At 39.9% G+C, this 25,881-nt stretch overlaps 1 protein-coding gene across 1 annotated transcript; it reads left to right on the top strand.

Moving 5' to 3' along the window:
- Positions 1-25,087, top strand: grm2b (glutamate receptor, metabotropic 2b). The gene is made up of 6 exons (XM_023279778.3): positions 1-960; positions 5,110-5,737; positions 17,956-18,793; positions 19,488-20,551; positions 23,242-23,434; positions 24,400-25,087. The coding sequence occupies exons 2-6, from the start codon at positions 5,228-5,230 to the stop codon at positions 24,471-24,473; spliced, it is 2,679 nt and encodes an 892-aa protein (XP_023135546.2). The 5' UTR covers positions 1-960; positions 5,110-5,227; the 3' UTR covers positions 24,474-25,087.
- The last annotated feature ends 794 nt before the right edge of the window (positions 25,088-25,881 follow it).

Genomic DNA, 25,881 nt, shown 5'->3' with positions numbered 1-25,881 from the left:
TGGCCTGCCTTCACAGAGTGGTTAAAAAAAAAGAAAGAGAAAAAAAAAGTTGATGCTCATTTCTCTCTTCTCATCTTTCTAATTTTAGTTGGAGAGAAAGGTAGCGTTCTTGTAGACTCATAATCTGTTTGGAAAGATTTTTTTCCTTCCTCTTTTTTTTAAGGAGAGGTTTATCATTAAAAGTTAGATTGACACCATACAAGCTCAACTCCACAGGGAATGCAGTGGATGAGTCACAGGACCTGTGCGAAGTTGGGAACAAGATTTTTGATTAATGCGTCTTCCTCGGTGTTTTTCTTCTCCTTTACCCCTGCATACTAAACAGCACGTATTGTTTTATTTTGGAAATTAGGTTTCATTATTTTTTTTGGAGTCTCTCCTGCTTGCGACTCACTCCGCTGCCATGCAAACACACGCTGCATGAAGTCTGCTCAGGTTTGTGAGAGGCGAGCAGCTCATTCTAGCAGTGGAGGAGAAACAGAGAGGCTGATCCGATCGTGCTCCAGCAGGATTTTTTTTTCTCACCAGCTCTTGTTTTGAAGTTGATTCCGACCTCACATATGAAATGTAACGCGGATATTAATTTTAAGAAGTAGAGACAGATAATTGCTTTTATATACACATATTTAGATGCACTTGCCTCTGAGTCTGGCTCGCAGTGACAAACAAAGAGAAATCCCCCCTCGATCCTTCTGTGGACATATGAACACTTGGGCGGTCAGCTGCGGGCTCGAACTCACGGCGGCTGCCAGGAACAAGTTGGAGGGCAGCGAGAGGAGTTTGCGAGACTTGCTAATGTGAGCGGACACTTCAGAACCACGGACAGATCCAAACTGCTGCCTGGCAAACATGCCCAAAGTGATCAACATCTGGACTCTGCTCGTCACATGAAGCTCGGCTGTGGGAAGGGAAACCTGCGAACACGTCCGGGGAGGACTCATCTTTAGAGCTACAAACCAGGTAAGACGTGATCCGCCTTTTTCTCTTAACTTTGATCCGTGCATGTTAAACGTGGGGGGATTACTTTGCGCAGCGCCTTTGCGTTTTTGATGGTTTTCAGGGGAGAGAAAAGCGTTCCAAGCAGCTTCAAACTTAGCGGCGTCCAAATCCGATTTCACTTATTGGCAAGACATTTTACACACAACTCTCATCTATTCTATGCACAAAAAAGTCACCTTAAAGCACGCTGAAGCATCAGGCGGACTTATTTTATCATTAGACCACCGCACGTCTCAGTGTGATCGCACAAACAAGCATGAATATGAGGAGTTGTATCTGATAGTGTCACTGTCACAAATACAGAATGGCATAAATCACTTCAATCGGACAGGTTCTTCTTAAACCAATCAGAGCTTTTGCTTTCAGACAGCTTCAAACAATGTTCCTAACTGACTCCTGCTGGGAAACTTGTCTGTTTCATTTGCTGTATTTACGGAAGGATTTAGTCAATGCTATATTGCACATTTTGTCAGACAAGGTGTGATGTATCCCTGTAAGATGCAGATTGGTTATTTTAGACATCACCACTATGTCTTGATGGATGTTATCATCATAATATCAGCTGATTCCACCATCCTGGCCAGCAGTCAATAGACTAAGACAACCTGTTGTAGGCAGCTTTATTTTTGTATCCTCTATTTCCCCCCCTCTCAGTTTCAGTATGCGATCTAATTATGTCTGGATAAACATCCAGGTGGGATATTAGCACATGCAAATCACCATAGTTTCGGAGAGCTTAACAGCCTGACAGCCAGCTTCCCCTGTGCTATTCTGATAAAAATCATGCATTTGATCTATGTTCAAACTCACCATCGGCTGGCTGCTGGCCACCACAGAGGCATCCTAATTCCTTCAGCTGACAAGTCCAGGTGGGGGGATAAACTGTGTCCCCACTGGAGATTATATAATGATGGAAATGGTTGCATGAGTTAGGGAGCCTGCAGGCTTTTTCCATTCTTTTGTTTTTTATTAGTCATGTAAAAGGGTTCTGGCTTTGAACTGAGTGATTTGTCCTGCATCTTTGCACTAAATAGTGCAGGTTTGCAGCAATATGTGAAAATCTGGTGTCGTGTAACACGGCAAAAATGAAAGCAAAATTTGTGATTTAACATATGCAGAAAAGGATGTCTCTAACCTATGTTTTTATTTTGTCATAGATCATTATCCTGATTTTGTCATTTGTTAATAGCTTATCAGTTCTATTCACAAACATTGGGAAGCAATATTTTAAATGCCATAAGACAAGAGCTGTATTTAGGCTGCCATTACTCAACAGGCTTAATGATTCATGTGCAGTGGATTAGGCACTAAATTAAATGTCATGTCATGTCCTTTAAAGTATTCAATAAAAGTGCACACAGACTCTGCCCAGTCTCAAAATTTGAGTTGATGCACTGATAATACAGTAATTAATAATAATTACTGTATCGTAATAAATAGAATTGTTTTGTCTTTCACGATCAGAGTCCACAACAAGAAACGGGTGGTGTGTCCTGATCTTATGCACAAATCCAAGCCATTTCTCAGCTCATTTCCTAGACATAAGTAACATTGTATTTCTCCACAGACACATGTACATAATGTGATTATACACGCCAATCACCATCATCGCTGAAAGCTACTCTGCACTGAGTCATATATCGTACACTAGCTATATTTGGATGAGGAATAAGGACAATAAGAAATGGCGTTCTCAAAACATCTTTATGCTAATGTTGGAGAAATCCTCTCTGTGCTGGGCAGGAGCAGTAATGCATTAGCTGATGGTTCAAAGCTGAGTAAAGCACACTGCCTTTTCTTTTTGAACTTGCCTTTCAGAGGGAATATTGTGCGCAGACAGCTGGGGAGCGAGTGACTCTCTAGGCTGCTGAGTGTGAGTGTGACAGCCGTTTCAAGATAGTTTTAATGATGTGATCGAGGCCTGATAAAAGCTACTTTAGTACTAAGCAGAAGCTGAGATTTAATGCTCACGTGAGCTGATAACACTGTATATTAAAGAGTTTCACATGACTGGAGAGAAATATGGTTTTGATGGATGTGATTCATGTCCACTTCAGCTTCTTCAGCATGTATGTGCAGCACTTCTTGGAGGTTTAAGAGGCTCTGCTGGACCTCCAACCTCACTTTGGCCTAGTTTGCATAGGTCTGCCTAATTGGCTGTTCCTTATTGCACCATTAATTCACACTGTGACCTAGTCTTTTCAAACAGAGAGCCCCCATCTGCTCCAACAGACAGCATAGAAGGGCAATTAGACTCGTAATGCTGAACTCTTCAAATTTTTGTTCTCACCTTGCTTCTAATAATAGGGCCAATGTAGCGCAGCAATACCAAACACCTGAACCTACTGTTTCAGGATACACACCAGATCTGAGACAGATTTTACATTACAACTCTCATACATTACCACATGTAATCCCCTTTGATGGATGGAGGGTAGTTGATCCATCAGTGCACCATAAGGTTTACCACCCACAACCTGATGTAATATTTATCTGGGGAGAAATTCAGCATTCATTACATGTTTCCCTCCGCGTTTCCTCTGTTGTTTGCCGCGTGCGCTGCTCTTAGGATGTCACAGGATATTCTTCAGTGTCCCTGCAAAAGCATGCATATGCACATACACCACATGAACTTATCTGTTTGAAGCTTCAGAAGCTTTTTTAACCAGCCCCTGCATACCCCACTGTGACGTTTTTCTGCCTCTGTGAGCACAAGAAACAGGATGCGTTCAGACTGAACCAAATGACTGTTAACAGAGCTACTAATAAAAGAGATAATAATGCGTTTGTGGTTGTACAAGTGACACATTTTTAGTATTATTATAATGTCACTGTGCGACAGAAGGGGAAAAGTCAGTAATAAACCTCCCATTGCTTCTTAAAGGAGAAGGGAGCGGCAGCACATCAAATAGTCCAAACTACAGCCAAGCTCTGTGTTTGCCAGCGTGACTCCTCTAAAATCTCACCTTGGATTAAAAAAATGCAAAACAGCCTCACAGACAGTTTCTGCTGATATTTGGTGGCATCGTTGCATCGCTCTGACTTTCAAATCACGGGGCCGATTTATGCAATGATCAAGATAATAATCCTGAAAAGGTTGTAAGTGTATGGTTTTTAGTACATCTGTGTAAATGTACTAAAAATGTAGTGTTTGTGCTAAAGTTGTTTGTGTGTTTGATGCATGTGACGAAAGACTGGAATTGAAAAAAACAAATATCACAGGATTGGTTCCTCCTCCTTAGGAGCTCTGATTGATCGAACCTCACCATCTCCCTAATCCGAAATCATAACAACTCCTGGTGAGATCCACACCTGTAACCTCAACATGATAGGAATCTATATTAGCATACATGTCTCACTGCCCACTTCTCTGCAGTCCAACCCTCATTTTTTTTACCCACCATGTTTCCATGGCAACCCCAGCCATTGAGGAGTACCTCCGTCTATGTGATATCCCAGTAGTAAGCTGGGAAATGATGCTTTGCTCGCGAAGTACCTTAAATATCTGTAAATGTTTGATGTGGTCACTTCGAGGTGGGAACTTTGAGTTTGTCTTTCTTGTAAAACTGCAACGATTGTATTTCACACTGAAAGGCTGACTGAAAAAACAAAAGCCTACATCTGTTTGACTTCAGAAAGTAACTCCTAAGATTCATGGCTCAGTTTCAGCCTCTTTACAAAACAGTCTCGGGTTTAGGCTGTCCAATAAAACCATTATTTGTCTGTAGCATTCCTGTGGATTGCAGTAAGGTGAGAAAAAGCGATGCAGTTCTGGTGCAAATCGATAAAAAAAGATAAAAACCACTTGCAAGAGAAAGTTTATATATAAGCTGGTGACCTTTATACAGTTCTATGCTTAGTTTGACTGTTTCATATCTTTGAATAAACCTGCGGGCGAAAAGCTGAACGAGGTTAACAGCACTAATGAAAATCACTGACAAATGTCAAAAATACCAGCTATTAGTGGGCATAAGTGACGCGCATTTTAAACCACACGGCCATGTTGTTTCTCAGCTCATTTTCTCTCTGTAGATTGATAGAGAGATTCATAGTTTCTCACCACAATTCTCTCTCAATTGCTTAAATTGCTTTTTTCTTTCGTTCACTCAGGAAACATCAAACATGCTGTACTCACTCAGAGAAGACTTGAAAGCAATCTGCCTCCAGACTCTGTGAGCCTTTGCTCCTCTCTACTTCAACCAGCTAAACCCTGCTACCTGATCCTGCCATGCTGAGTGCAGTGCTCTGCCCCAAGTTGCAGGCCAATTCTGCCCATTATTGGCCTCTTCACATGTTCCTGCTGGAGCTGCTGATACCAGGAGTCCTGCCTAGCATCTCCAGATTGCCCCCCGCAGCCAAACGTGAGATCATCATGGATGGAGACTTGGTGATTGGGGGCCTGTTCCCGGTGCACGAAAAAGGTGATGGGATGGAGGACTGTGGTAAGATCAATGAGCAAAGGGGGATCCAGAGACTTGAAGCCATGCTGCTGGCACTTGATGAGATTAACTCCAGCGATCGCATCCTTCCCGGACTCCAGCTGGGGGCCCACATCCTGGACACCTGCTCGAAGGACACCTACGCTCTGGAGCAGTCCCTAGACTTTGTCAGGGCCTCTCTGACCAAGGTGCACGATCCAGGTTTCATCTGCCCAGACGGCTCCAGACCGATCCAAAACGAGGTTCCGCTGGCCATTTCTGGGGTCATTGGAGGATCCTACAGTGATGTGTCAATTCAGGTGAGTGCACCAGTTCGTTTATCTCACATTTTCAGAGTTCCAGTTACATCTGTGTGTGTTTACAGGAAACAACAACACATGCAGCACTAAAATACTGACAGAATGAAACACATCTATGCATTAAAGTAATCATACATATGATACTAGACAGACATACAGACAGCGGGCATGAAAAAAATTGAAAAATTGGGATGTTAAGTTCGTGATGATGTTGATGTTGGTGTTTTTTCACTGACCTGCAATTAAAATTGACATTTTTTTAAACAGTATCCCTCTTCCCTTACATAAGCCAAGTGTTGCAGTTTTCTAGACTGAACCATAGGTTAACCATAACCTTGCTTGATTATATTTTACTTTCCATAAACACAACTGTTTCCTTCCCTTAACCATAACATAGTTGTACTGAGCAAGTTTTGCAAAAAAAAAAAACAATGAAGATAATCCAATTCTCATATACTTCAAAGTCCTATTGTTTCTGTAATTTTCAATAATTTGTATTATTGCAGTTATGTTTCTGTAATCAAGTAATTTCTGAACACACTTTCGTGTCCTTGCAAATATTTTGCCACTGAAAACTTTTATTCCTCCCAGAAAACCCATACTTACCTCATTAAATCATTGCAGTTATTCATGTATTCTCTCATAAACGGGATAACTGACTGCATAAACTTGCAGACTTAAATCTGCATACAGATTCACTCAATTCTATCCACAAATTCAGATAATTACTAGAAAATTTCTTGCATCTGCCCTTTCTGTGAGCTATCAGTAGATTCTGCTTTGGCTGGAGCGAGAATCCACCAGGGATGATTCTGTTTGAAGCATCAGCATTCAGAGAAACATCCATCACTTTGTCAGCGACTTCATTTCCGCCTTGCAAAGAAAATTGACCTTTCACATGCGTATGAAAGGTTGCCAGAGGCAATGCATCTGAGCTAATTAATTAATTCTGATTGCCCTCACACGCCATAATTACAATGATGCACCGGGCGTTAGCGAGACAAAGTGTGTAGGAATAATTTGGTTACACTTTCCATTAACTCCAGATCACAACACATTTACTATATGCAAGCACACGCACACGTACACACACAGATTAATGTCTTTTCCTCTTTGTGGCAAAGCCTTGAATAAATTATACACATGTAAAGATCATTTTCATTAGCATTAGCGGTGGGCTACACCTAATACTTGGTTTAATCACATAGAGCTCATCTGACCTCACGTAATTTCCTCTAACCAATGGTGCCATGTTTGTCAAATTTGCACCTGTTACCCGTTTAGCACTTAATTATTCCAGCTAATGGACATTTATTATCAACAACACATATTATTCATCTGAAGTCATAAATGACTACAGCACTTAGGTATTTGATTGTCTTCCCCTTTTTGTGCCACCCAAGTATGTCTTAGTATGAAAGGGTCTTGTAAGAACAATAGTGACATTTTTGCAACCGGAAGTTTCTCAGTTTCACACAATGCATTCAGTTTCCTGCTCTCCACTTCCTTTTGTAATAAAATGGCCATTGTGGTTGGCCAGAAATACCACTGGCCCTGCCCCTTAACATATTTTCTCCAGTTGAGACATCACACTGTGGGGTACCTAAGATTGGTTTGTCCAAAGGGCGCAGTTTAAGGATATTAAAAAGTTGGTGAAACAGCCAGGATTACCAGTTCAGTTAAATGGGAAAATACACCCCATAAGGACAGAGTGCTGGTAGTTGATATGTATCTTATTTAAAATACAACAGTCAAGCTTTTTATTTCAATAAAATCAGATTTAAAAAAAAAAAATCTTGAAAGAAATATTACTGGCTGCAGCCATAAAACAAAGCCTCTCAGACATTAAAAGTCACATTTTAAAAAAGCTACAGTCCTCATCAGAATAGCGTTGAAATACTAATCCGACGGTTTATACTTGACAATTAGTTGTTTTCACTCTCACCTTTGTTTCACCTTCTCAGCTTCTTATTACAAATATTTTATTTGTTCATCCCTTTGACTCAGATGCATTTCCTGTACATGTTATATCTCACATTCACAATTCTATCAAGTCATATTGGTAACTCATACTTTCACGTCCAGGTGTGTCATGTTATCCTATTACATATAAACCTACAGCAAAGAGACTTTAGCTTAACTAAAGAACAGATGGAAACAAGAGGAAACTAGAATAACTTGCTCCTACCAGCCCTTCTAAAGCTCACCAATTAGCACATTTTCTCTCATTTGGTTAATCGGAACAATAAAGGAACACCAGAAGATGTGGTCTTAAAGAGTTTGTGTGCTGACAGGTTCAAATATTAAGCTTCTGGCTGCAGCTTCATACATCACAAACAGATATAAGTGTGATATTGATCTTTTTCATTTGACTAAAAAAACAAGACAGTAAATAAGCACATTTCCCAAAATGCCGAGGCAGTGTTTTAGATAACCTTGAATCCTCTCTGGTATGAAACATCTGTGGAGTTATAAAAGTCTTCACATCTAAGGTATTGAACCTGTACTTCATTTATATTTTTTCATATCCCCACACAGTAAGTAATATGGGAAACACTGTTCCTTGAATAAGTTTAGCGCTGCTGCCAGAATGCAATTCAGCCTTAGATAAGTTCCTGCTTGGAGTCTGCAAAGATGAATGCGATTCATCTCAGCATGTTAAAGATGAAAGAAGAGTCAGACTGGACCGGACTGAGGATTTCCACCACCATGTTATAATCGTCTAAAGCCTCCATTACACTCAGGATTTCCTCTCTTAGAAAGGAGTGAATGATACAGATCGTGCTCGCCTGTAATGCTGATGATGCTTTGACAAAAGAGCAGCATGTTTTTTTTGTCTGCGTGTCTCCCTGTGAATGAGTCTTCAGCAACCACACAGTCACAAAGGCTCAAAAAGAAACTCTCTGCTTTGGAGTGTTTTTGTATGAATTTGAACACATACCTCCACTGTCACTATGCTCAACAGTCTCTTTTGTCGGTGCCCTCACTTCCTGGGCGGCATAATGAATGGAACCGTGAGAGTGGCTAGGAGCCCACGGTGGGATTTTTTTTTGAGAGGTTACTGGTTAACACAGTCGCTATTTATCCCAGAGGAGCACTTTTTGTGGCGATGAAGGATGTTATAAAACGAGTGCCAGGGACTGTCCTGGGGAACTTTGAGAGGAGCTGCTTTTCCCATCTGTGGGGTGCATCTCCATTGGCTGGCCGGCTGGCAGGGATGCATCCACCTGCATGTGGAGAAGCGGCTGGTGCTGCCTGGGATGAGGTCAAGGACGAGATGTGGTAAAGATGGTGGGAGATGAGCCAGCTCCTCCTCTGCCTCAAACGATCCCCTCGTAATTAGCCCAGCAATATTCGAGACGCTTTCGTCATTGTCTTACTCATCCTGGTGTATTTTGCTGTCCTTGTAATGTCGTCTCACTGTTTAAGCTCTTGGAAAATAGCTTTTATTGCCATCTGGGATGTTAGCTATATAAAATCAACCATGAGTGATGACTCAGTTTTCACAGCCTACATAGTTTACAGCCATGAATTGATCCTAGCATTATAAAGAAATCATTTTTAAAAAAAGAACAATGAAAGCATTTTCAACTATTCCCACTTGTTTCCTGGACAAATAATATTAGGATGAAATTGTGCTCTTCAAATCCACAAGGCAATGCACTTTAGTAGCCACACATATAAACAGCAGAGATTTGCTCAGAGGCATAAAGTCACAACTTTGTCTGCAGCATGAACTTTATGCAAATAGCTTGAAACGCAAATCCACACAGGCGCCGTTGCAAATGTCCTTTAATAATTTAACACACATGCACACAAAGAAGAAAAAAAAATGTATTTATGTAGCAATAACCACTAAACTACACTTAAAAATCAGCAGCATCCTTTAAATTAAATATGTAATATAGCAATGCCAACCATAGTCAGAATGTAGAAGCCTAAAAAAATTTAATCTCTTAGATTTAAACACCAAAAACATCCACTAAATCCTCTAAGACCATTAGACAAACTGTTGTGCCCCTGTTGAAGCTGCAGGGACGGACCTCAATACTTTGAGGTTATAAAATCTCTCCTGCCGTATATTGATGTTTAATATTTTTTGGTTTGCTGTGCTTTATTAACTGTGTTGCTGCGTTGTGCGGAGGAAGTGGAGACGGTTCTGTGTTTATTGTGTTTCTGTCTTCTCAGAGTGAGTAGGGTGGGAAAAAAACCCAGCCTTGGTGTTAACTTCAAAAGGGTCTTGTTTATCATGTGATATTATATAGCCGAACCCCCCTCCAACTTTTCCCCCTCCTCCTCTCCTCTTCCTGAACCTGTTATTTTTGAACTGGAAGTTTTAACACATTCGGAGAACACATCTCGGCTCTCTAATTAGCACATCCGAATGTCATTCAAAGTGAAGGAAAACACTGTAATGACTGGAAGGTTGGTTAGAGTCAGGACCTGCACAGTCAATAATAACTGCTATCAGTTTCTAGATGCACTTCTCTTCATCTAGTCTGTCTCAGAGCTGTTTTTTTTCCTACATAGTGTAACAGATATAAATAATCAGTCTTTATGCAGAACCTGTGGCTGTTATTTAAATTGAGTACTGAGATATGTGACAGGAGCACCACATTTCAATTTCAGTAACAGTTAGAAATTACCAGACTTATCAACTTTATTTCATAAGTGCCGGAGGCGAGAAGTGATATCTCAAAACTTAGCGCTAAGAAGGCGATAAAGAGCAGATGTATCCCTGTATTCAAGAGCAGCTCGAAAGGTTGCACTTGTGGTGAGTATTGTTTTGCTGGTGGGAGGAAATAATACTGTAGATGTAAGTTTAATGTGAAGAATTGTCTGTTCCTGAAATAGCGCATGCGAGCAAATGAAAACACATTCTTTTGTTGCTGATTTCTTCCCAGCTGTACCAGCACTAATATCAGATTTAGATCACAGACATCAGTGACACATAGACATGAATACATGCACATCGGCATACACGTGCATCTACAGACCTTTAATGCATTTGTGTTGCAATATTTGTGCAACATTGTCATGTTACTAACATCAGCATGTAAAGAAATAGCTCAACATTTTGCAAAATATTCACTTTCTTTCGAGTTAGAGTTAGATTATCAAGTTGCATTGACCTCCTGAGTCCCATAACACGTTCACATCATGTAGGACAGAAAGTAATGATGGGAAAGATTTCTCATGTTTATGACTTGAGAGGGGTTGGGCATCTCAAGATGGCAGCTGCCAGTCTTTTTGAGCTACTGCGTCTCACTCTCATTTCATTAGTGAAAATACCAGCTGTCTTAATCAATAAACACAAGCAAAGCAAGACAGAAAGACACTAACATGAGCTCTTCAAAGAATAATCACACTACCTAGCAGCAAATTGTTTTGCTGAAAACCTTATTAATAGCTACTATGCAGGACTGTAATTTGACAGAATGTAATAATATAGATGGTGTAATAATGTTAGCTACTTTGCTTCTTCAGTATAGATTTCTATCTAATAAATCTACATTTAACAGCAGGTTTAGGCTTTCTGTTTACACATGTTTACAGTCTTCATGCCCAGCTTGGAAAATGGCCTTCAGCCTTGAGGCATGTATTTAATGAACAGGCAAAGCAGCATTATCGATCTTCTCATGTAGCTGTTTCAAAGAAAGTAAATAACATTCCCCTAAATGTTGAACTATTAACATATATCTGGAAGTTTGAGATAAGAAAAATGAATATTCAAGTTAGTTTGTTGACTAGAATGAACATGGTTTGAGCAGCATTTGTCACTCCCTCATAACTTCTTGATCATCAAACTACTGTGAGCACTTGATAGAATTTTCAGGACAAATCATTTATGGGAAAGCCTCCTATAAAGCTACAACTACAGCAGCCTGTTTAAAATTTACAGAGGCAGCAAATAACAAAGTTGCTTCTAATCAGAAAGAAATCCTCATCGGCTGCAGGACAGGAGATCTATAATTCAATTCAATTTACTTTTATTTATATGTAACGCCAATCCACAACGTAAGTCATCTCTGGGCAGTTTACATAATAAACTGGAGACCTTGTATTATTTTATTATAGAGAGAAACCCATCAAGGCTAAATGATTCACTTTAAGCAGGCTCTTTGGTGACAGAGAAAGAAAATACTCCCTTTTACTGGAAGAAACCTTCAACAGAAATGGACAAGCCATGCATACGAGAATGATAAGCAGTAGGGAAGTCAGGAACTGCAGATCAGAAATTCTAGCTCCTGAACCAGAGATACCTGCAGAGAGCACAAAACACAAACTATGGGAGAGAGAAGACACAAAGTTAATGACATGCAGTGGCGGTATATAAATGTTTGGAAAGTAAAAGGGAGAAGAGTAGAGGAGAGGTGCTCGGTGCATCGTCGGAGGTCATCAAGCAGTTTGGTCTATAGCAGCATAACTAAAGGATGGTTCAGGGTCACTTGACTCAGCCCGAACTATGAGCTTTATCAGGAGAGAAAGTTTTAAGTGTATTTTTAAAAGCAGAAAATGAATTGGAGACTCTAGGACAACCTTTCTAGCTACATTTGTCAGCTGTTTTATAAGATACACCTGTGAAATCGAATACAATTCAATACAGCAGCGTTGCTATAAATTCTGCTTCTATGAAGCCTCAGCATTTTCAGTCTTGTTGTCAAAAAAGGTGACGGTCATAGCTGGAGGTGGAGTTCAACTAGACTGCACTGCATATATGTAACTATGTGGCTGGTAAGCAAAGTAAAGTAAGTAAAATATATGGCAGAGCTGTTGTATTAGGTTGCTTTAAAATAGCTGGTGCAGATTTATTTTAAAAACGATATACAGTTCTGCTGTGATTTTTCTTCCATAGCAGTAAGTATTAAAAAAAAAACATAATCAGGATAATCTTGGAGCTGAAAAATCAGTCGGCAGAAACTAATACGAACGAGCAAGTGCAACAGAAGTGTTCAGTAGTATGAAGTTCATTCCAATTTCCAAATTGGAGGAATAAGTCTTGGAAGGAGAGAGACACGGCAGCCATCGTCAGGAATACCAAGATTATACTGGGGGCTTGGGTTTGCCTCAGATAGAGAACAAACTAGATCCAAGTGGATGAGCGAAGGAAAGACATCTTTAGTTTAAGACGTATGCATTTGATGTTGCACAATCAGTTAAATCACACCGTCGGTGTGCTGTTTCCACGGTCTCTCCCCAGCAGAGCAGCACCATTTAGCCTTGATTCTGCTTCCTCTCAGCAAATTTTTGGATCAAAGTTTAGACACCAGCATACATTAAAACTGTGCAAACCTGTCATTGCTTCTGACTGCCTTTTTCACCTATATTATGACACAAGCCATTAATTCAATTCAAATGACTGCAATTAAAAATGCCATCAGAACAACCTGAATGATTCCAATCTACATATGAACTGATGCCACTTGCTATAAAATTATGGTTATTTCCTTTAACTGGGGATTTATTATTTCCCTTTTTGCTTTGATATTTTGAAAGTACCACAGTGAGAAGAAATAATTATGTTAATTATATTCTATATTTTGCCTAAGAAATAAACTACTGTGTATTTGAATACATATTCCTTCAGTAACTAGACAATTAAAATGATGAATTGACATTTTACCTCACAACTCTGTGATTCACACTGTATATTCATTTTGTATTTAAGATTTTACAGTCCGTTTCAACAGTCACATTAACTGATACAATTGAAATGCATTCCATGTGCTGGTGGATCCTCGGTGAGCTGTACATCCAGAGTTGCCTCTGCATGTCATCCACTGTATCCACTCCAGGGCTCAGCTTGACAGGGACCTCAGGGACACACAGATGGACTTTCCATGTTGAACGACATCATGACAGACACGAGTAAGACACTACCCATGTTTCAGATGCCTCATATCTTTCTTTACTGCCTCTGCCTCTTCAGGAACACCAGCGTGGAATCCCATAATGCTTCTCCTCATAATGAATCCCACACAGCATATCCAGCTTATCGGCAGTAAAGCTGACTGCAGTAGAGATTTTTCATTTATTATATTTAAATCCAAAAAATATGATGTAAGGGTCTTTAAATTTTATCTGTGTGCTGTCTTATTTCTTCTATAAATTACATTACTGTGATATTGACCGAACTGATATTGACTGAACTGATATTGATGTAGATGTACTGTAGAGACAGTTCAACCAAACTCTGACATTCCTTATCTGTTCTCTTTGTCCTTAAAACATCGGCAATCGCTGCTGTTTTCCTTCTTTATTGTTTAACTACTTATATTTTATCATATACCTACATAATTTGGTATAGTACCACAACACACTGCTGACTGTTAACATTATGTTACGCATTGTTTTTGTGTGTTATGCATCTGTTGGAAGCTTGTGGCACAAGGTTAACATAGAGAGGAATAAAATTGGTAATTGACTAAAAATGAGAGAGAAATCTCAAGGAACCCATATATGGGAACCTTATGTCTGTTTTCTTCTTGTTAAACGCTATAGGATTTTTTTACGTAACTCTCATTTGAATGAAAATATAAATATCCTTTTATTTTCTGATATAAAGTGATACAACAAGAATTAAACAGAATGTTGTAAATAGTCCATGCATTTACATGTTGCTGAAAACAACCTACCTAAATTGAAAAGTTGGGACAAAAGATACTAGATAATGTTCTTAATAAAAACAATTATTGTGTAGTTCATAGCACAAGTAATCCAGAGCAGCAATGAAGGCAAACAAACCACTGAATTAAATAAGAATCAACAGAACTCCTTCTCTATACACGTAAAGACCTACAGTATTTTCACAGCAACATTAGTCTCTGTGTAAAATGTTAGTCAGTAGCTACCCTGTAATTTTGACAAAGTATGTTCTTTATTTTTGCCTGCAGTAATGCAAAGAGACTCTGACTGGTGAGTTTGTGTTGACAGGAGCATTGAAGGGACAGAGACATAAATACATAACTTCTACTTCACAGGGAAACAATACAGAAAACAATCTCTGTTTCACTAATGAACCTCCTACATAATATCATCAGAACAGGACCTAACTTACTCCCATAATCACTATGATATATTAAAGATAACCTGAAATTATAATGAGGTTATTAATCTATGCAGTAATTTGCAAATATTCCAATTCTTGAATGCCATTATACTTGCCCTTATATGACAAATGAGCACTGCTCATATGATTTCTACATCTTTAAAGGGTGTAATTTTAAGAAGATTATTTTTTGTAGTTAATATGAGAATGCATGCAAGAAGTTCCTTTAAAATATAATCAGATTACCTTATACTGGGAAACTGTGAAAATATGCCTCCATCATGTATTCTTTTTGAGTTACTGCGGTCAGAGCAATGTCTCATTTAGGGACTACTTTGGGGTTTTAAACCAGTGGACCGTGAAGAGCATCTAATTGGAGCCTCTTTTTTTAATTTATTTATTTTTTTGTAATTGCAGTTGTGATCCAAACAAGTCAAAGTGGCTTGGGTCATCCTAGGGATCAAGTTAGGTTGAAGTCTAGAGTTATAGATTATGGATAAAGTTTTATGTAAATCTCAAATCAGAGCCACTAAATGTGTAGACAAAACTCCCTTCAGACTGTGGTGGTGGGCTGGTTAGGAAACTGAAGGCAAGTCTACAATTTTTGGATTCTAGTGCACTGAGAGTAAATTTACGGTAGATACTCCTGAGCCAGTACTGTGGCTGTTCTTATCTGACTGAAAGGGAAACACCGCATGAGGGCGAACAGACGGTTACTGTCACATACTCCAGTGCCGTCCTGAGAGCTGCGCTGTCAAGCTTCTCCAAGAATCTATTGATGAAGGCCAACTGTCTGGCTGAAAAGCCCTGCAAGAGGAAACTACCTTGTTAGCATGCAAGTGTGACTGACTGACTGACTGACTGATTCAGTGTAGCTGCCGGTATGTTAGACTGCTGCATAAATACTGTATATAACCCAGGCAATAGAAATTCAATCAGTGACTCTCATCAGGCTTCCCCATGCATTAACAATAGAAATCACATCTCTCTCTGGGTAATTTCATGAGACCTCTGCCCTATATGTTCTACTGGAAACAGTGTGGAGGACTACTGCCGGGTGCAACTCGCTTGTCTAAATACATCATATTTACTCCATCATCCCCTCAAGAGCTTGCAGTGTTTCCCGTCTTCTCTGCTGCTTCTTGTCTTTGGGGTGTTTTTCACTAAAGCAGTTTAAGCGCTGGGATGTTGCAGATCAGTGTTAATGTCAGTGATTTCTGAGGCAAAACAGAATGTGTTTGCATTGCATTTACAATGTCAAGCAGTCTCCCCTGTTTGAGTCCAGTACTGTATATTAAAATACTTCACTTTCTATCTAAAGACTGGGCTAAACAATGAAAAGGTGAATGTGTCTGGAGGAGAGAATTGTGCAATTAGGGGAGAAAACTCCTGAAAGAGGAAAAAAGTAAACAAGTCTACTGTGCTGGTGGTTTAGCTAAATAACTAATGACGCTGCTAACATACTGATGTTATGCACGTTTATTTGTTTGCTGTGTTAAGTATCTTAGCTAAATGCGTTAGTGGACTAAATGCTTGTTTTTTATTTTAATATGTCATAGTTTGAAAATATTATTCTTGTTGCTGTGATTATACATATATATATATATATATATAGTTTTTGTTTATGATTTGTTGGTATTTGTTAATTTGTTGGTGTCTGCATGCTTGTTAACACAAGAAATTTTGGACATGAACTGGACTCTGCACTACTTGTGTGATGACTGTCATTAGTTTGGTGATAAAGTAATACTGGGCAAGAAAAATATTTGGCCTGATGGTGGTACTAAATGAAGAGTCAATCATGAAATGTCATGTCATTGCATCCAACATTTTTTTAAATTATTATTGTTTTAACTTAACTGACCGACCTGCAGCCCAACCAGTCACCATCGTAGCTTGGAAAACGTTGAGTAAAATATTCAGGAAACAAATCACATGCAGAATTTTGTGATTCCGGTGTACATACAGTATATAACATATTGAAATCTCTGTTTTAGTCCTTGTGGGCAGGAATGAGTGAGCTGGAAGAGAGAATGGTACTTTTAATGGGACTTAGTGTGAGTGCAGCAGGCTCCAATTACATCCATGGGGATACCATTGTTTGGAAAGCCTCCAGGCATACAATGATGCCCGAGGGAGGAGGCAGTCATTTTGAAGCCCATGGGTATTCACTAATCACCACTGTGCTTCATGAGGAATCCTGCAGAAATGACAAGTTTTTACTGCCTCTCTGTCACAGCTCCATAATGCTGTGTGGGGAAATAACTGCCATGATTTTTGTGTTATGACTACAACACAATCATTTCAGCGGGCTTGCATTCAACGCAGATGCCACGCTGGGTTTTCAGTCAAAGATTATCATCCACCCCTGGTGAACTCAGCACCACCAGCAATCATCTCTGTGAGGAAATCAATATATTTGTCCAGGATAGACGGCCGTCATATCTTCTGGCCAAAATTTTTCATGAGTCTTAAATGACTTGACAGAATGGCTTTAGCTGGAGAAAACAGCAAAACACGCTGATAAAATTCTTATCTTGGTGCCATTGTTGCCATCATTATCGGGCGCTATCACTGAAGGGATTTGTGGCACTCGCTGCTGGTGATGTGGATCCTTGACAGAGTAAACAGTTTGAGATAGAGCAGCATTGAATTGTTGCTGTTTCCACTGCCAGTCTCTGCTGTAGAGCTGAAAAAGACAATCAGACAGTTGGTCTATACTTGAATGTCCCCACTTCACCTAACAGATGGATATGCTCAAATTAAAAAGTAAAAAAACTTTTATAAAAACCACTTTAAATGAGACATTGCAGTATTTTGATGAAAAGGTAAAATTTGAAGTATCACAAAAACAAAATGGCCTTACTGCACTCAGACTGGATTGGTATCACAGGTGCTATTATAATACAAAAATGTTGTAGTAGTAGTTGTAGTAATGAATCCAACCAGGAAGTCCAGGTGTGATTGACATTGAAAAACATTTAAAAAAAATAATAAAAATACTGTAATTGAAGCATTTAAAGTTCATCTTAGTAGTTTGTAGAACACAGCAGTGTGCAGACTTCATACAAATCTGGCGGCAGGAATCCTCAAATCATCACTAACAACAATTAACCAACTACTATGATTAACATTGCTAAACTAACCTATATTATACCTCTTTCTCCAGGTGGCCAACCTTCTGCGACTCTTCCAGATCCCTCAGATCAGCTATGCCTCCACTAGTGCAAAGCTCAGTGATAAGACCCGTTACGACTACTTTGCCCGTACCGTGCCCCCTGACTTCTATCAAGCCAAGGCCATGGCTGAGATCCTGCGTTACTTCAACTGGACCTATGTGTCGACAGTGGCATCAGAGGGGGATTATGGTGAGACCGGCATTGATGCCTTCCAGCAGGAGGCCCGCACTCGACAAATCTGCATCGCCACCTCAGCCAAAGTGAGCCGCACCATGAACCGCCAGGGCTATGAGAACGTGATCCGCTCCCTGCAGCAGAAGTCCAATGCCAAGGTGGTCATCCTGTTCACCCGTAGTGAGGACGCCCGAGAGCTGCTGGTGGCTGCTGCTCGAATGAACGTCACCTTCACCTGGGTGGCAAGTGACGGATGGGGAGCGCAGGAGAGTGTGGTGCGGGGCAGCGAGACTGCAGCAGATGGAGCGTTCACCATTGAACTGGCCTCCTACCCGGTCAGAGAGTTTGAAGACTACTTCACCAAACTGAATCCGTACACCAACACGAGGAACCCGTGGTTCAAGGAGTTCTGGGAGCACCGGTTTGGCTGCAGTCTCCAAGAGCACGGCTGCAGTGAACGCAGCTTAAGAGATGGAACTTTTGAGCAGGAGTCTAAGATCATGTTTGTGGTGAATGCGGTCTATGCCATGGCCTATGCTTTGCACAACATGAGGCAGGCAGTGTGCTCCAACACATCCAAGGTCTGCGATGCCATGAAACCAGGTAATGGCAAAAGGTTCTACAAGGAGTTCATCCTGAAAACCAAGTTTGAAGGTAAGTACAGCGAAGACATCAAATACAGACATGAAATGTTTCAACAAGATAGAAGGAAATGCCTGTTCTGTGAGATAGCTGTTAAATAGCTGGAAATAGGATTCATTTCACTGTGAATGTTCCAATGTAAAGCAAATGGGGGTTGCAAATAAGCATGACACAGGATTTAGACTTCAAATAAATTCCTCCGTGGAGCCAAAAAAGGCTTTGTAATTATTCAATTAGCAAAAATAATCCATGAATTAATATGGAGGAATTAGTGAGAGGGAAACCTATCTAGAACATACTATTCTGAGGATAGCAGATATTCCCTGGATGAGTAAATGCTCACATTCAGATGTGGTAATGAAGTAGTAGGAAACCAGTGTGTTTTTACATGATAGGGTGTTCATTTTTTATGTATGTATATATGTATGTGTGTAACAATAAAAGCACTAAAATAAATACAGTTCTGCAACTTGCACTGTTTAGTTTCTAGTTGTATATACATAATATTTGTCCTTTAGATTATAATGACTTTTCTTTATTCTGCATAACAAATTTGTTACATAATTTACCTCAAATAATAGTAATATTAGGAGATATTTAATTAGCTATTATCCTTGTCTTGGTAATGTATATGTGTAAATATGAGTTCTGAAAATCCTTCAGAGCACCTTTTAGTCAATATTGCTGTATTTTTGCTTCCTACCAGCTCCATTCAAACCTGCAGACACGGAGAACATGGTGCGCTTTGACTCTGTTGGGGATGGCATCAGCCGCTACAACATCTTTCATTACCACAAAGAAGAGGGGAAGTTCGTCTACAGGAAGGTTGGCTACTGGGACCAAAACCTGACCCTGAACACCACCATGATACCCTGGCGTGGCCTCATACCACCCACTTCCCAGTGCAGCGACCCCTGCAAGAAGAACGAGGTGAAGAGCATGCAGCCTGGAGACGTATGCTGCTGGATCTGTATTCCCTGTCAGCCCTACCAGTACCTGCAGGATGAGTTCACCTGTGCTGACTGCAGCTTCGGTCAGTGGCCTCTGGCTAACTTGACAGGCTGCTATGATCTGCCTGAAGAGTACATACGGTGGGAAGACGCCTGGGCTATCGGGCCAGTTACCATCTCCTGCCTTGGCATACTGTGCACCCTGTCAGTCATCGGCCTGTTCCTGAAGAACAATGAAACACCTGTGGTTAAAGCCAGTGGGCGGGAGCTCTCCTACATCCTGTTGCTGGGAGTGCTGATGTGCTACAGCATGACCTTCATCTACATCACCAAACCTTCCACTGCTGTTTGCACCCTACGCAGACTTGGCCTGGGCACCTCATTTGCAGTGTGTTACTCTGCCCTGCTCACCAAGACCAACCGCATCGCTCGTATCTTCAGCGGGGTGAAGGACGGAGCTCAGCGGCCGCGCTTCATCAGCCCAGCCTCCCAAGTAGCAATCTGTGGCGCTCTTATCTCCTGCCAGCTGCTGGTGGCTGTTATCTGGCTGCTGGTGGAGGTGCCAGGGGTTCGGAAGGAGGTGAGCCCAGAGAGGAGAGACGTGGTCACCCTAAAGTGTAACAGCAAGGACTCCAGCATGCTCATGTCACTCACCTATAACTGCATCCTCATCATCCTCTGCACCGTCTACGCTTTCAAGACAAGAAAGTGCCCTGAAAACTTCAATGAGGCCAAGTTCATCGGGTTCACCATGTACACCACCTGCATCATCTGGCTCGCCTTCCAGCCCATCTTCTATGTCACTGCCAGCGACTACAGGGTAACTATCTACAAGTTTCTTTTTTTAAAGTCAATTGAGTATTTCTGACTTATGCTTCTAAAACCTTCTCTGGTCCACTGATGTGGAATAATGTAAATAATATCTATAAATGACTGCCCCTTGTGTGTTTACCATTCCTAAAGAAGAAGGTGTCACTTTCACATTCCATTTGATCACCATCACCCAGACTCATGAAAGAGCAAACTTTCTTTTCATGTGGGCTGAAGGATCGTTCAAGACAAGAACAAAGACTCTGGAGACAGATCAGGCCTGAATATACTGATAGAAATAATTAATGACAGTCAAACTGATTCATTGAATCACGACGTTGCTAAATGCTTAATGACACTTCAGGTGCAAGGAGGGGAAATTTGAAGATTTATAACAGTTTCTGTTTTTAAACACAGAACTAAATCAGATCTGGGCCAATATAATGAACTCACTCTCACATAATGTAGGCAGGAATACTGAGGGTTTGGTCATTTTGTGACCTATGCCATAGTCATGTATATACTGTATCTGCTGCAGAGTTGTCACACAGAGAATAAAGATTTGCAGCCTTTAGGTTTTACATAAATCTCTAAAAGCTAAATTTAGCTTGCATCACAGAAATGACAAGGAATAAATGAGCTGAATATGCATCCTGAACTCGTTAACAGCGTAATGTTACAGCAGGCCACGAGTTAGAATATGCATTTTATTTATAGCCGCAAGCAGGAATTAATCTGTTTCTCTGCACAATGTGAAGCAAGAGAAGTACGACAAAGCATACAACTGACAGACCGTGTAAGTTATGAGTGCTGGTGCCTTAGGCAGACCCAAGGCTACTGCCACAGCATTTTGGTCAAGGTGTGTGCAACAAAGCCTTTGTTGTGCAAACAGATGGGGAGGAGGTCGGGGATCACACAAGCTCTGTATCACATTGAGGCACCTCAGGGTTTTCATGTCTGTAGAGATCAGCCTTTCTGGCACCCAAATCATGAACCAAACACCACCTTTCCTGATCTTCAGTAGGATTTAACAGACCAGCTGAAGGTTGTGGAAAATAAGGTTTCGTATTGGTGAGACAGCACACAGGGTAACTGTAAGAATGGAAAGTTTGGCACTGCAGCCGGGACCTTGATGCTTTGGTTCTGTGTGACAACAATAATAATGGCTGTGGGTTGAGTTGCCACATTTCAAATTGGGGCTGGATAGCACAAAGATATTCTAATGAGAGAGTAGCCTTGATGCCCAGTGAATCATGATGAACTGAATCTTTCACAGATAAATACTAATATTCCCTTAAAGTATAGAGGATGTAATCAAATTTTTCCTCTTTTCTTAATTCAAAATGATCACAATTGATATAGTCAGTTTCTACAGTATAGGTTCTATACATTGGCTAATTAAATACAAATATTTTTGTTGTTAAATTGATTTTTTTAAAACTATAAATTGCAATGAAATTAAGATACCGACTTATAAAATGTGAGGAAAGGTGAAAATAATATTCAGTCAAATTCAACTTCAATGCAATCATCTGTTAAAAAGGACTATAAAGACAGCTATTTAATAATAACACATCATACAGATATAGTAAAACATTCAAAAAGTAACCCATCACTGAATCAAGTAATAAGTGTAGCCTCATTCTCTTTGATGCCAGTTGAGAAGTAACAACACAGTAGGGTTCACAAGGCACTGCAGCATCTACTATCTGGCTTTCTAATTATTTGTGTAAAAGGAAATAACTGTTAGAAAGACATCTTTATGGCCCGGAGAGATTAGGAGCTGCAGACAGAACACAAGTATTATCACCAGCAAACCTGCTCCAGATTGATATGTTTCGGTTATTTTTGAAGGTAAAGTGTGAGCTGTTGTTGCGTGGTATGTTTGGGAGGGATTTCACTTCATGCTGTGGTTCTGCAAATAGAAGTTCCTGGACTGCAGGGGTAACCAGTGGGGTGGGAAGAGATGGAGCTCAGGAAGATGACCCCAGCAGTCAGCTCACATTAGCAGCTGAAATATGACTAACAAGGCCCTGACTTTCCAGGACAGCCAGCTGTGCTTTCCCCCATATTCTTCTTCTTGTCCTCATATTCATGCACATACAAATGCACAATTAGAATTGCTAAGATTGAAAACCTCGCACTCATATCAATAATTGAAAATGGAAATGTGGCTAATAATGCAAGAATGATAACTATATGAAACACGAAAGGGCATAAGATTGTTTTTGATAAGACTGCAGGATTAATCAGCAATATTTATTGTTAAATTTAGCCTTTTTTGGGCACAATTAAATAAGCCATTGTTTGCTAACTTTCCCAGATTAACTTAAAAGTGATCATGTTAGTGTCACATTTGCAGGTTGTTGTTTCTCAATAATTTGACATGGACGTTTCTAAACGACTCCTGGAAAAAAGAGAAATTAACAGATTTGTTACATGATTTGAGGATAACCACAGAAGAGTCAAATGGTAAAGCCACAGATTAGATAAAAGGTTTGGAAGAAAAGTGAGCAGGTAGTTTGAAAGAAAAATGTGATTGAGCCGATTTGATCAAAGGCGGCTGAGTGTGTTTGCATGTGAGGAGTGCTGAGGCCAGGTGGCCTTTGAACAAACTACATTAGTCCTTTTGAAGAAAAAAGCAGACAATCTAAGTGTAAGACTGATGTATTCATCATCACGCACTGTCTGTGTTCACAGGTGCAGACCACCACCATGTGTATCTCCGTCAGTCTGAGTGGTTCGGTGGTACTCGGCTGCCTCTTTGCCCCCAAGATCCACATCATCCTGTTCCAGCCCCAGAAAAATGTGGCGACGCTCAGAGTCACAGCCAACCGCTTCAGTGCCACAGTTTCTACTTCTGCCTCTGCTCCCAGCTCCAGCTACTCTAAAGGTACAAACATACATAAACTGTATCTGGAACTAAAAGATAGTAGTTGTGTTTAAGTCTCCACACAGATATTGCATAGATGTTTTAACACAGTCAACAGTTTCAAAAGACCTGACTGACATTTGCACTGCGTTTCACTGTAAAAAAAACAAACAAAAAAACAATCAGAATGACAGACTAAAGTTCTGCCATTTGTTGCATTTATTTCAGTTTCTATGTTACTATACTTATTTGATAAAACACAGGCATTAGCAGTGAAACTTAATAAATAAAATTCAACAATATTAAAAGTTTCTCTCTCCTTGTTTCTGTGGTTTTGCATCAGCATGGCTGAGCAATTAACATCGAGCCATAATGTCTGTTTTCAAGTTGGATAAGAGTCTTATCTGAAGCTAATTAATAAATGGACTGTATTCTTAAATATACAAGGCACATTAAGTTTGGTGCCGCAGTGACTACTATTTACCTGGAAAGCACAAACAGCTTTCAGCCTTCACTACAGCTGTTGCATTTAACAGCTTACATTAGCTTATTTACCTGTTATCTCCTCTCCCGGCCTTGAGTGATTTTTGCTTTCTGAAAGGAATATTTGATGTAAGAACAGAGACATATTCATAGTTTCAGCTTGAGTGAAGGCTGTAATACAACAATGGAAAAATACTCCAATTTGAGGTATTGTGCCAAAAAGAAATATACGGATTTTCTTCATTATTAGGTTTTTGTCATGCAAAGTTCATTTTTGACCATGTGTTTTGTATATAAAATCTTGATCACCAAAGTAGCTGTGATATATTAACAAAAGTAACAGATTTAATGTTCAGTTATCTCCAAATTGTGCTTTGAGACACGGAGCTTGATGTAAACTTTCCGTTTCTATAGTTTTCTTTATCTCTGGTTTAGTGTTTTTTTTTTTCCCCTATCAGTGGAAAAGTCTTGCCTGTCCAACATCACTGCTTTTATTCCCTCAGGATCAGCCTCCAACTACGTGCCAGCAGTTTGTAACGGCCGTGAGGTGGTGGACTCCACAACGTCGTCTTTGTGAGAAAAAGGTTCCTCTCAAGCACAAGAGACCGTCCTGTCATCAGTCATGCTTCCATCAAACAGGGCTGAGTAGGACGGAGCCCCCTTCATGCCATCTAATGCGTTGCAGAGAGATAACTCTGTCAGGGTAGACTGACTGGCAGTGGCAAGGGTAACTAACTGTGAAAGCTAAAAGATGTTCTCACAGCGAGCAGTATGTATCAGCTGTAAAGCCTTTTTGTATAGATTTAATATGCTGTGATCTCCTCGGTTTACAGATAGATGTGATTAAATGCACCGTGCCTTGTCCTAAAGAGTCTTGTTGTCAAATGGGTGGTTGTGAAGCAATAGTGTTATACAAAAACAAAAGGCTGTTCTTATCTTGTCCTTACAGTGCTGTGAATATATCCAAATGTTTTAGACATCGACAAAAAAAAAGAAAAAAAAAAGTTTTGACATGAATTTAGTTCTTCTGTTAAACAAAATGTGTGACTAACCATAGTGAATGTGGTGAAAACTAGGCAACTAGGCAATATAAAGGACATGTGTTACTGTAGACTGGTATAACAGTGTGTGCTTTCTTGTAATTTATGTAAATAAAATGTTTTTTAATATTAAAACATTAAATTCTGCTTTGTTTGGGTCTGCACTTGCAATTCTTCACTGTGAAACTGAGAGTGGCAGTTCACAGGAAACACAAGGAACCTGTGGACAGATTTTTTTAAAATCACAAATTTGAAAACTTATTTTACATGAAATACCAAACTCTTGTACATTTTTAAAAAGGGACAGTGTGTGGCAAACAGTTTAGAAGAGACTTTAAATACTTGTCAAAATTTGGCAGATTTTTCTTATCTATAACTATTGTAACTATTTGGGTATGTGCAGTACTCATACAGAGTATTCATTTAAGCTAAACATTTTCCCATTTTACACTGAAAGGAGGGTTCTGGTTTTAAATGTACATAATATAAAACTAAATCTGTCAATATTTTCAACTATATAAGCAGAAAATACAGGTATTCCCTCCTAATATTTATGTAATGTACACACTATTACATAATGAATAAGGGCATGAGTAATAAAACACATGGCTGTGAAAACAGTGAGTCCTCTGCAAAGCCCTTAAAGGACACCTGCAGGACAACGGTAGAAGTGAAAATACTAATCAGGCTTATTAATGCGTCACTATTATACAATAATTACTGCATCTGACATAATAATGTCATCACTTTACAGCCTGTTTCCCAAAGTTACGACAAATCAGTCTTTTAATTCAGCGTCACTGGAAATTTAGAGCAAATGTCAAATAATGTAAGATGTCAAATGATCGTTCGTCTTGATGTACATTATCTGTCATTGCTTGTATATGTTAATCATGTTTTTCATTCAAGATTTCAAAGAAAATCTACAGGTCTCACATTTCGCTC

Source organism: Amphiprion ocellaris, chromosome 5 (assembly GCF_022539595.1).
Source record: "Amphiprion ocellaris isolate individual 3 ecotype Okinawa chromosome 5, ASM2253959v1, whole genome shotgun sequence".
Lineage (NCBI taxonomy): Eukaryota > Metazoa > Chordata > Actinopteri > Pomacentridae > Amphiprion > Amphiprion ocellaris.
The sequence above is the reverse complement of the archived record's forward strand: the minus strand, read 5'-3'. Positions and strand labels throughout refer to the sequence as shown.

Coding starts and splice junctions, on each gene's coding strand:
- grm2b (XM_023279778.3), top strand. CDS start 5,228: ATGCTGAGTGCAGTGCTCTGCCCCAAGTTGCAGGCCAATTCTGCCCAT. Junction 5,738..17,955: donor ACAGTGATGTGTCAATTCAG/GTGAGTGCACCA, acceptor CTCTTTCTCCAG/GTGGCCAACCTTCTGCGACT. Junction 18,794..19,487: donor CCTGAAAACCAAGTTTGAAG/GTAAGTACAGCG, acceptor GCTTCCTACCAG/CTCCATTCAAACCTGCAGAC.